Below are 12,489 nucleotides of genomic sequence, written 5' to 3' on the forward strand. Positions count from 1 at the left end.
GAGGGACAAAATGATAATAATATTAATAATTGGTTTAATTCAAGCTTTAAACTCGGCGTGATGCTGCGATTTTTTTATCATGTTAATAGAATTAATAAGTAAAAAATATTTATCTTTAAAATATATTTAATTATTTTTTATAATATTAAAACAAAATTTTAACCGGTATTGTATATTAGCCATGTACATATTGTTTTGTTTAATAATAACAAATATTAATAATATAATATTTATTATTTCTTTATTATAATACATTAACTAAAATATAATTTAATAATAAAAATATTTAATTGTAGTGTCTAATTGTAAAAGAAAATAATAGTAATACTAGCTAAAAAAAATTAATTAACATAGTTTAATAAAAATACTCAATATTCTTATGATAATAGGTTTAATATATAAAAATAACATATATTGATATTATTTTAAAATATTTTTTAATAAATAAAAATAAATTAAATATGTTACATTAAAATTTAAGAGCAAAACAAATTTAATTATTTTTTTACTTATAAACCAAATTTATAAATTTAATAAATTTACAACTCCAAATAAATATTGTGAAAAAGTCTATAAATATTATTTTTTAAATATTTTTTAGATAGTAATAACAATAATTACCATATTATAACAAAAAAAAATTAATGTCAACCAAAATCTTACAATTTAAAAGTAGTGTTTATAGTAAAATAAAAATAAAAAAAGTGCAAGAAATATTGCTAAAATTGGTCAAGAATTTGTTATTAAAATTTCTTTATAATGAGATAGAAGTCTGATATTCCAGAATACAATAATATATAAAAAATTAATTTTATTATAAAATAAAATCATATTAAAATTGGTTTAATAATAATAATAATAATAATAATAATAATAATAATAATAATAATAATAACGTTAATTTAATGATTAAATATTCAAATAATTCAAAAATAGCTAAAATGACAATAAAAGAAAAATAAAATAATAAAAAAATAATTTAAATTCATATATAAATAGTTACGTATTTTAAAAAGTTAAAATAAATAAACATAAAATTGAAATAATAAAATAAAATATCTGAACAAAAATTTGAGGGAGATTCGTACATTTCTTCTAATTTAAAATATTAAAATAATTGAAAAAAAATAACATGTAAAAAGATTTTGAGATATATCATGTAAAAATAAAAAAAAATCTTTAATTTAAAAAAAAATAAAAATTATAAAAATAAAAAATCGAAATAATTATAATATTGTTATTAGAGCAACGAATTGCACTCTATTATAAACAGAATTATTTAAGTAAAAAAAAATAATATAAAAATAATTTAAATTAAAATAAAATTTTGAAATCTTTAAAATAATTTTAGTATATATATAAGTAAAAAATTAAAAGAATAAAACAAAAGACGATTATTTATTATTAAATTAAATTTATGTTTATCATTTAATCATGATTTTTTATGTTTATAAAGTAAAATAAAAAGAGTATAGCATAGATGAACTTATAAAAAATTTGACTCACACAGCTTTTCAAGTTAGTTAGGGAAATTAGAAAGAAAAAATAACAGAACAAATTAAAAATTATAGGAAAAAAAAAGGGTAGGAAGGAGCTTTTACCGTTCTTGAGGAATGGTAAAAGTGAAATGGCTTTTAGTACAGTATAATAATAATAATAATAATAATAATAATAATAAAATATTTTCTAATAAATATACAACTTTTTATAAAATTAAAAATATAAAAATTTAATTACTTATGCTTTATTTATTTTATAAAAAATAATATTTAAAGTATTTAAAAAATTAATTTATAAAAAATATTTTTAATAAAAAAAATTAAGCCATTAGAAGGAAAATGACTTTTTTTTTTAATGTGAAAGATCTATTTTAATTCTTAAAATATGAATTAATAATTATATAAAATTTTAAAATATTTTAAAATTTAAATAAGTCTTTTAAATTTAAAAAAATAAATAAAATTTTTATTATTTTATAAATAAATAACTTTTTAATTTTTAAAATAAATAAAAAAAATTAAATTATAATTTATTTTTAATATAAATCTAATAAAAATTATAAATAAAATTTTTTTAATGCGTAAAGTTCTCATCGATAAATTTACATACATGATATACAACATTTCAATATGTATGTATTTGCTGCATCTAGCATCTAGGAGCAGGTTGATAAGTTGTCTTTAGCAAAAATGCATGACATGGTTGCCAGATTCATCTACCCCCCCTGAGTTTCGCGTTCTAAATCATGTGTCCCAAATCGCGGGACGTATGCGACCCAAGATGCTGAAAGACGTATTCTGATACGCCAAATCTGGTGAACCCATTTACTCAACACTCACTGTCACTGTTAACACAAAATCAAAGGGGAAAGTGGACTTGAGAAGAAGAAATACAAAGAATTCAAAAAATTATAATAGAAATGATTGATTTTTTCTGTTTTCTTCCTAGTAGTGGGCTTCAATTTTCTCTGGGTGTTAATGGTCGACGCTTCTATGGTTTTGCCATTGCTGAGAGCCTGCGAGTTTTAATCTCTCCTCATATCAGGAAGAAAACCCACAGTAAAAAATGTGTCGGTGTCGATGAAAAAGTTTCCAAGTATATCAATGAGAAAGGGCATAAAGAACTCAAGAAGTTTCCTAATAGACCAAGAAAGAGAATACAGCAAGGAAAGAGTTGAAAGTTTTGTAGAAACATAGCTAAAATAAAAAGATAAGATAGAAAAAGAAGATGAGACGAGATGAAACTGAAAGCAAAGTTGGTCATGACGAAGATAAAGCCAAATAAGAGGGGAATCCTTACTTTGAACTTGTGTAATATTTATGGTGCCCGTGGAAGGCTAGAAGCTTCTAGCAATGTGATTAAAAAAAATGTTTTAGTCATTAGTAGGCTAGCGGCTCAAAATTTGTTAATTCAAATATTATATATTTTTAAATTGTCACATAAATTAAATTGTTTTTAAAATAATTAAATATAAATTAAATTGTTTTTAAAATAATTACATAAATTCCCAAAATAAATTATATTATTTTAAAAAGTTAAAATATTATAGAAATAAAAAACATTAACTAATTAATTAATTTAAAATTAGACATAGTATTATATCCATTAATAATAATTAAATGATTATCATTTTATCGATGAAGCCTACTCCTAGAGTACACGTCTACACCCAGAATACTCAAAAAATAACCAAGTAGCATATTTTCATATCGCGATCCATTGCATACCGTGTTCGCAGTGACCATGATGCATGATTCAAGGCACTTTCTATCGATACATTATTTCCGTAATAGTTTATTCATAGTAATTTTTTAATTTTTTTAATAAAAAATAACTTAACAATTTATTTTATGATCTTATCAATTTATTTTATGATATTAAAAATATTCATTAAATATTATAAATTAAATACATAAAATTACTAATGAAAATTTTATATTGTAAAAAATTTTCGTGTATAGTCTTAATTAAATTTATATTAAAGATAAATGATAACTTAATATTTTTTTATATTTTTAAAAATTAAAGAATTTATTTATTATTAATAATTTATTTAATTTATTTTTAAAAATTTAAAAAATTTATTTGATATTTTATAAAAGTTGAAAATTTTAATTGAATATAATTTTTAAAATATTTTAAATATCTATGTGATTATTTGATATAATTTTAAAAATAAAAATAAACTTTTTACCTTCTTTTTAGAAGGAAGATATATTTTTCAGATTTTAATAAATCTTATTAATTATATCTGCATTATATAAATATATATTTTAATTTAATATGATAATTAAATAATAAAAAATATTTTATTAAAAAATAATTTTTATGAAAATATTTTTCTCCTTCCCTTGAGTTGATGGGCCTTGTTTAAGCGCACACACAGAAGACCAACAAATGAACCCAACCCAACTTCGCCTAGAAGCCAATCCAAAAGCAGCCACGTGTTACCTTTTTACTAGGAAAATAAAAAGGAAAAGGGTTGTAGACACTCTCTGTCTCTCCTCTCGCAGTCGCTTCGATATTCAGTGTTTTAAACCCTAAACCCTAGCCGACTATAAGAAGAAAGGAAAGGCACATAGGAAGGAGAAGGAGACCACTGAATTCTAGCTTTCCATCTCACTGTACAATATACATAACTGACCTAGGTATATTCTTTCTTCATCTATTGAGCTATATATGCATTGAACACTTGTTTTTACATTTATTTTTCGTTTATTTTGGCACCTTGAGATGGTAACTGTGGCTTTCTGTTATGGGTTTCGTTGGTTCTTTTATTGAATTATAGTTTATGGGTGACCTGGAACTTATTCTTTTATAGGTGGAAGTGGTTAGCTTAAGTCATGTGTTAATAATTTTCTCATTAGTTTACTTGATTTAGCCTGGTTCTTGTGGTTGGTCTAGTGATGCTAAGGTTTTAGCTTGTTAAGATAGTTTTCTGGAGGCCATTAAAGTCTACAATATGCTGCAATGCTCTGAGAAGTTTTCTCATTTGGAACCATGAGGTTAAATCTCGTTATGAGGTATTGTGGTAGCATGTTCCACTAGAAGAGTGTTAGGTGGTTGGGTGTTCCTACTGTATCTTTGTCTTTTATTAGGATGAGTGGACAAATTTGGTTAAGAAGGGACAATTATTATGGGCTGCTGATCTATGCGCAGAAGCAACAAGGAAACTGAATGCTATTCATGTAGTTAAGTGGACAGTGGTGGAATCCCATTTTAGTTGGAGTCTTTTATGAAAGTACTTAACAGGAAAAGGCCAAAGAATATTCATTTAAGGATTAAAGAATATTTGAAATTTTTATGATCAAATTGTTGCAGGCATTTGAGAATTGCATTCTCTATTTGATTCTGCACCTGGATTATGTTCATTCAAACTTCTATGAAGTTTCATCTTTCAATTGACATATGTGTGCTTCACTTGTTGATTTTTAATATTTGTTTAATGAATTAATGTTGATTCAAACTTCTATGAAGTTTCATCTTTCAATTGACATATGTGTGCATCACTTGTTGATTTTTAATATTTGTTTAATCCACTAAGGTGGCATTTCATATTTTTGAGAAGTCCGTTGTTAACTTCCTAGTGGTTATGAAATAATAGATTCATAAGACGATAGCATTAAGTAGAAGCAATAATATTAATATCAATAGCTGAGGAAAAAAGAAGCAAAAAAAACCATAGGAAATGTGTTCTGCTGTTATACACTGTATAGTTGTTCTTGTTCTTGTCTTTTCTCTTGATGAGGGACAAAAAAAGTCAAGTTACTGCTGTAGTCAAGGGAAGAAACAATTTCTCAGTGGTAAAGAGGAGAAAACACTGTATACTCTGTTCCAGTAACAGTTCCTGTGATGTCTAGGTTTTAGTGTATTAGTATAGATTGCTAGGATCTGTTAACCAGGGTGATTTTGCTGATTCATTGGTTAAAGTTTGCTTTTGGATCAAAAAAAAGAAAAAAAAAATCAGGAGATTCGTGGCTTACATGTGAAATTTTGGTTTTTCTACCTTCTTCCATCCCTTGCCAACTAAATGTAACGTGAACTTTGAGTCAATAACTGTATTCTGAGAATTTGGTGATTCTATTATTTGCTTAATGTTGGTTCGATTGCTTTCTTTGAGTATCAAGCTAAAACCTCTTCTGTAATACACAGCTTTAATGGCCCCTGCTGCACTTAACAAAACAAAAGGCTCAAAATTACAGAAACCTCCACCAAAAAAAAAGCCAAAGAATGATATTTTCACTGAAAAACACCTAAAGGAAGATGACATTTTGGATGATTCTGGTAGCTCAGATGAAGAAGTAGAAGACCAGGAAGAGTTTGATATAGATGAGCAGGGATCTGCTTCTGGTTCTGATATCCTTTCTGATGGTGATGATACATTCACTGATGATTTTCTGCAAGGAAATGATGATGAAGGTGCTAAACTTATCTGTTTTAACTGTTCTGTTCTTTTCTTTCGTTTTAGTTTGTTGACATTTTGGGTATTTCATTTTGTTGTTGCAGAGAAAGTTTCAAGTTCAGATTCTGGTAAGGATTCAGGTTCAGATTCTGGTTCAGATTCAGATTCTCGTTCAGATTCAGATGAATCTGATATTGAGAAAAAGTCAAGAGCTCTTGATGAACGAAAGGCAAGGGAAGAAAAAGATGCTGAAGAAGAAATGCGGCTCAACATTGCAGAAGAACATGATGAATTCAGATTGCCCACCAAGGAGGTTTATAGTTGTCTCTGTTTTTGTTTCTCTTCGTGCTTAAGTTTAATTTAATTTGTCTTCTTCTATTGGATCTTTTCATGATAAGATTCTTTTATTTCTTAATGACTTAGGAACTTGAAGATGAAGCACACAGGCCTCCAGATCTTCCAAATATCCAGAGGAGGATAAGAGAGAGTAATATTCTCACTGATTTTTTGCATATCATTCTTTTATTGTTTGCAATTGCTTGGCAACTAATTATTATTTTTTTAACTTATCTTAGTTGTGCGAGTGCTTTCAAATTTTAAAGATTTGAAGCAAGAGGGGACTAGAAGAAAGGATTACATTGAGCAGTTTAAGATGGATTTATGTTCATACTATGGTTACAATGATTTCCTTATTGGGGTTTTTGTTGAGGTAATTAATTAGTTTTTATTTGTTCTTATTTCCACTATGATTATCAAAATTTTTTTTCCCATGTGTTTAGCTTCTATAATGAAGGTTTTTTACGCAATGATTTTTTGATTGACAGATGTTCCCAGTTAATGAACTCATAGAACTTGTTGAGGCTTTTGAAAAGCCACGACCAATATGTTTACGCACAAATACTTTAAAGGTGAAGCATGAATTTTAGATTCATTTCTCCAATTCATTATTCATTTTTTGCTCCATTTTTGCGTAACAGTGAAATTTTGTGTACTTAGACGCGGAGACGGGATTTGGCTGATGTACTCTTAAACAGAGGAGTAAACCTTGATCCTTTAAGCAAGTGGTCAAAGGTAAAAACTTTGTTGCCTTTTCATTATATTATGTTTTTTAGTCCTATGTTATCATGATGAAAATACATGGAGCCCTGATAATTTATTGTAGGTTGGATTGGTTGTTTATGATTCACAAGTGCCTATTGGTGCTACTCCAGAATATATGGCTGGTTTCTACATGGTACAATATCCTTTCTACTCCATGTTCTACCACGTTTTTTATTAGTGCTTACTGTTGCTTGTTCACAGCTGCAAAGCGCGAGCTCATTCTTGCCTGTGATGGCCCTTGCTCCTCAAGAAAAGGAACGGATTGTTGATATGGCGTAAGTTGGTTCTTTTTTATGGATAAACTATCTGTTGGGTATTCTATTCTATCTCATATCAATCTTCATTTCATTATTTGTCTTGTTCTAATACTGTTCTGTGATATTATGGCACATAATAATAAAAATTTATTTCTGTTGCAGGGCTGCACCTGGTGGTAAAACAACTTATATTGCTGCTCTTATGAAAAATAGTGGTATGTGGTAATACTGGCAGTTTCAGTTGTATTTTAGCTTTACATGTTCTATTACAATTTTAATTTTTTTTCCCTCTTAAAATTTTCTTGCTTGCTTATCTAACATGCTGCACTTTTAATCTTGACAAGTAGAATCAATTTTATGACCCTCGAGGCATTGCTTATGATTTTTTGTAATCCTGTTTCGATTTCAGGCATGATATGACCATGCAAGTAAAACAAGTTTCCTTTTTAAGTCAACTTAATTCTTAAATTATCCTGAGAGTCGCATGGTTGTGATTGATAAGAGACTTAATTTTTTTTTTATGCAAAATAACTTTTTTTGTGGATTGAAATGATATTTTGCTGTCATTTCACCTGTGGCTTTAAAATGCGTTTGAAGATAGAGCTGCTGAATCGTGTAAAGATGTCAATTGTATGTATTATCTGTTGTGACAATCTTAGGTATTGCAATTGTATAATTCTCAAGTGACTTAAATGTAATGTAAGATGTGTTCAATGTATCTGCTTCTCTTTTCTTTAGTGGATTTTTTTTTAGCATGAGTCGAGTCACTTGAAATATGAATCAAAATATTATTTTAAAATATTAAGAAATGCATTGAATTAACTGTCTTACTATTCTTGTGAACATTTACCTTTCCTACCTTCTTTATAGTACATCATTTCATGTCTCCACAATTTGAATATTTGAATGCAATTATCACCAGGAATAATTTATGCAAATGAGATGAAGGTACCAAGACTAAAGTCACTTACTGCAAATCTGCATCGCATGGGAGTGACAAACACCATTGTTTGTAACTATGACGGCAGGGAGGTTAGTGTCTTGCTGCCTTCTGTGTTTTAATGTTGCAGCCTTGCAGGAACTGTTAGGATTTCTTGACAATAGGGCCTCGCATATTATTTGTTAACTGGCTTTTATGCTTTAATAATATGCAAACTTTTGGTTGATAGGAATTCTGTTACATACCAGAGGAGAAAGTATAGAATAAGGCAGTAGTAGTTTGGGTTGTTAAGGGAATTAATTGAGTTGTTGAAATTGGAGGGAAAGGGATTAGGTGGTTACAAGATCTGTTAGGAGGATAGAAATAACTACCTGCAATAGCTGAGGCAGTTACTGAGCTATTATATAAGCACAATAGTCATTCTTTTAAGGCATTCTGGATTCATTAACAAGAAATACAGTTCTCTCTCTTCTAGTCCTCTCTCTATCTTGCTCTATTTCTGTTTCTCTCTCTATCATTCTTCTTCTTCTTCTTCTTCTTCTTCTTCTAAATTCTTCTAAAGTCCTCTTGTTAGGGTTAACTACCTTAACAAATTCCTTTGGAAATGGATGTTGCATGTATGATATTATATTTGATGATAAAAATTGTCAATACTCTAACGTGGTTGTAATGAGCATAGTCATATATTTCACCAGAATTTCATTTTTCAAGTACTTGAATAAAAATTTCAATTAGAGCTCATGCCTTTTCTATTTTTTTTTTTTGCCTTTTATATTTGCAGCTTACCAAGGTTTTGGGTCACAATGCTGTTGATAGGGTGTTGTTGGATGCTCCTTGCAGTGGGACTGGGGTAAGCACAGCTGCTATAGAGATTCACTCAAGCATTAACTTCTTTTTACTGCTATGAAACTGTATGGTTTTTATGCATTTTGTAGGTCATATCTAAAGATGAATCTGTTAAAACCTTTAAAAGCTTTGAAGAGATACAGAAATGTGCCCATTTGCAGAAGGTATGGTCTTTATGTGTTTTTTTAAGACATTCAATAGTTTTAGAAGAACTATTGTTTCTTTTATCTGGAAGGTTACGGAGTAGAGGCCTAATGTAATCATGCTTTATTCTCTTGCTGTCCCATATTCAGTGTAAAAATAAGCTTAAGCAATTCCGAAGTACTAAGGTTTTCAAAGTTGACCCATCTTTTTCTTGGAAGTTGTTACTGCACCATAAAAGTTGGCAATAGCATGTTCTTGACCGGGCTAGAGAAAATGTCTTATCATTTTATTTGTTGTTTCCTAATAAAATGATTTACTTTCGTTAACTTTATCATTGCTTTTTATTTATTTATTTATTCATCATATGAACCTTTTACCAAACACTTAAACATGCTTTTGCCTGCAGCAATTGATTCTTGCTGCAATTGACATGGTCGATGCAAGCTCAAAATCTGGGGGATACATTGTTTACTCCACATGTTCCATGATGGTTGCTGAGGTTTGTTTAGAAGAATATGCCTTTGTGGGTTTCCATTTGTTACTTTTCCCTTTATCACTCTGAACTTTTATCTTGCAGAATGAAGCAGTCATCAACTATGCTCTTAAAATGAGGGATGTCAAACTTGTCCCATGTGGACTTGACTTTGGGCGTCCAGGGTATTGCTGAGTCTTTCTCTCATGTGCACTGTCGCAGATTAACGTTTCAGACATGAATATTATAATAACTTTTTTTTTTTCTCCCTCTTATAGGTTTATCAGGTTTAGGGAACACCGTTTTCACCCATCTTTGGAAAAGACAAGACGTTTCTACCCTCATGTAAACAACATGGATGGATTTTTTGTGGCAAAGGTAAATGTTGATCTTCCCCCAATTATTGGCTATTTGGCATACTTGAACTATTTTTCTGGTTTCACATTTTGTGGCAAAGGTTTGTCTTGATTTTTTAAGTGCTGAAGGCCCTTGGCATTCTGCATAGACTTATAATTAATGGTAGTGCTTGTTGAAGATCTGTCTTGTGAGGCTAACCAATGCACGCTTTGGATTTTTTCTCAAGCATTATTCCTTTTCTTAAGTAGCCATGCTGGAATATTAGACCAAAGTCAAAACTTTCTACATGATGGTTTTGATCTCAAGGACACATATTACTATACGGATAACCCAAAACAGAGTTATACAAATAACCCAAAACAGAGTTAACTTGCATTTGCAATAAACCAGAGCACTTGTTCAAGATCTCTAATATTTGCGAGAATAACCAGCACATTCTTCAGGATTTGTCAAGTGCATGATAATGACCATATATACTGGTATATAAGCCTAAAGTTTGAATGCGATGCCAAACTTCGATATAGTGGTTTAATTCAAGTTGCCAAAATTAGGAACCCTTTGCAGTTATACCTGCAAGGGAACGAAGGCTTTGGAATATGGGTTAGTTGAACTTTGTAACTGGTAATTCCTTGTGCTTGAAGGGGAGGATATGAAGGATGAGAGGTGTAGGTAATAGGATTAACATGCCAATGAGAATCTTGGTTGCCCTGTTACAATCCTTTCCTATGACCAATCATAATTTTGGTTAAGCTTCTCAGGTACATGTTTGTAAGTTGATGTGGTCACTTGATTTTTGATCTTACCACTCCATTCAGATGCAAATGACTGAGGAATTCATTTCATTTTACACATAATAATTAATTAGCAATTTTTCTTTTTTAGTACCTAGTAACAGAATTCAACTAAATTCAGTTTGATGTTGTGTTTGAGGCAAATGAAGAATTAAATTTTACATCCATTGATTTAAAATTTTACTACATTTTATATGTTTGTGTGGTTTGAGGGGTTGTTACTTTAACCATTTAATTAGTCCTGTTGTTTATATTGGTGGTGTGATGCTCATTTGCAAAATCTAATTTTTAGGATTTACATTTAGAATATATTCCAAATATATATATGGTTATCAAACTTGACAAGTATGGAATTGCTAATGAATTCCATTAAATCTTGTAAAATTCATTTCTTCCAAACAGGGGGTTTAGTTTTTGATCAACATTTCTATTTTACATTTTGCAGTTGAAGAAAATGAGCAATTCAATACCTACTGTTGCACCATCTGAACCTTTAGAATCAGTTGAACAAGCTTCTGTACCAAATGAGAGCAACAGGGAAAAGAAAATTGCAGAGCCTTTGAAGAAAACAGGTGCTATGAAAAAAGGTGGGGGACTAATTAATGGCGTGTCTGATAATAGAAATGTGGAATCCCCATCCCCTGCCGAGAACAGAAAGAAAAGAAAATTTCCATCCAGAGAGGAAATCTCAAAAGTCAGGTAAACGTCTCTTCAATTTGTACCGATCTTCTTTCCATTCATTAGAAAGACTGGTGTATTGTCTGTTTTACATAGTTCAGATTAAAAAAATAATGGGAACAGTTTAATCATTGTACAATTGTTCCATCTGTTGGACAAGTTACGGTCATATATCATCTGAAGGCTCACAATGGTCAAATTGAAGCATAATAATGTGGATGTATCATTTCAATTCTCTCACCTTCCTCTCAAGGAGAACTGTAAGAATCTAATTTAAAACCAACTGCTGCAGAGAGGAGAAGAGAAGAGCTTTGAGGGAAGGCAAAAAGAAGACAGCAAGGAAGAGTGGCACTAAAGAATGACCAGCTAGTTACATAACAAAAGCATGGTAACTGATATTTTTATTTGGTCATACAAAGATGTATTTGCTAGAAGTAACATACTTGTGCAAAATCACAGTAGGAAATGCATAAACCTTTCACCAGTTGCACAACGTCCATATTTATTTACTTGTGGTGTTTAATTTTGTTAGCATTAGTTGTGCTCAACTGGCTCTTCTAGTCCAGAAAATTTTGATTTTCAAATCCTTATTACCTGCTACTTGTTATTTAAATGTAATAGATGGCTTAGTCGATTCAACATATCTGGAGGGTCATCAAGGGCTTTTAACTAATTTCTTAGTTATGGATTTTGAAGTGTTGATAAGATGAATCAAGCTCAACTCCTAAAAGACATCTTATAGGAGAGAATTGCCTAAATGGTATGTTAGAAGTATTTTTACCAACTTTAGCATTTTAGCACTTCTTCAAGCTCAAGGCTCGATACTTGAAGAAGTCTCAGATGGCAGGATCGAATGCCTCCAATGAAATACCTTCTAAAATAAATTAGGCCGATATATCTTTAAATGATTCGTCACTACTTTCACTTAAATTTACAACCAAACTCGCAACTTCTATATTTTATCATTATCTCTATTCCAAATAAATTCGTCACCGAGTGTT

The 12,489-nt window shown here is 29.6% G+C and overlaps 1 protein-coding gene across 2 annotated transcripts; it reads left to right on the top strand.

The window, feature by feature from the left end:
- The first annotated feature begins 3,982 nt into the window (after positions 1 to 3,982).
- On the top strand, positions 3,983 to 11,972 carry LOC110659485 (26S rRNA (cytosine-C(5))-methyltransferase NOP2B). Of its 2 annotated transcripts, XM_021817434.2 has the most exons (18): positions 3,983 to 4,148; positions 5,653 to 5,919; positions 6,007 to 6,215; positions 6,326 to 6,389; positions 6,478 to 6,611; positions 6,727 to 6,810; positions 6,899 to 6,973; positions 7,065 to 7,136; positions 7,205 to 7,278; positions 7,423 to 7,475; positions 8,183 to 8,292; positions 8,982 to 9,050; positions 9,136 to 9,210; positions 9,597 to 9,689; positions 9,768 to 9,847; positions 9,941 to 10,040; positions 11,256 to 11,509; positions 11,781 to 11,972. In XM_021817434.2, the coding sequence occupies exons 2-18, from the start codon at positions 5,658 to 5,660 to the stop codon at positions 11,848 to 11,850; spliced, it is 1,878 nt and encodes a 625-aa protein (XP_021673126.1). In that variant the 5' UTR covers positions 3,983 to 4,148; positions 5,653 to 5,657; the 3' UTR covers positions 11,851 to 11,972. The 2 variants fall into 2 exon arrangements, with proteins under 2 accessions (XP_021673126.1, XP_021673127.1); XM_021817435.2 differs by lacking the exon at positions 7,065 to 7,136 and having other exon boundaries at positions 3,987 to 4,148.
- The last annotated feature ends 517 nt before the right edge of the window (positions 11,973 to 12,489 follow it).

The sequence above is a fragment of the Hevea brasiliensis genome, chromosome 6, assembly GCF_030052815.1.
Source record: "Hevea brasiliensis isolate MT/VB/25A 57/8 chromosome 6, ASM3005281v1, whole genome shotgun sequence".
Classification (NCBI taxonomy): domain Eukaryota; kingdom Viridiplantae; phylum Streptophyta; class Magnoliopsida; order Malpighiales; family Euphorbiaceae; genus Hevea; species Hevea brasiliensis.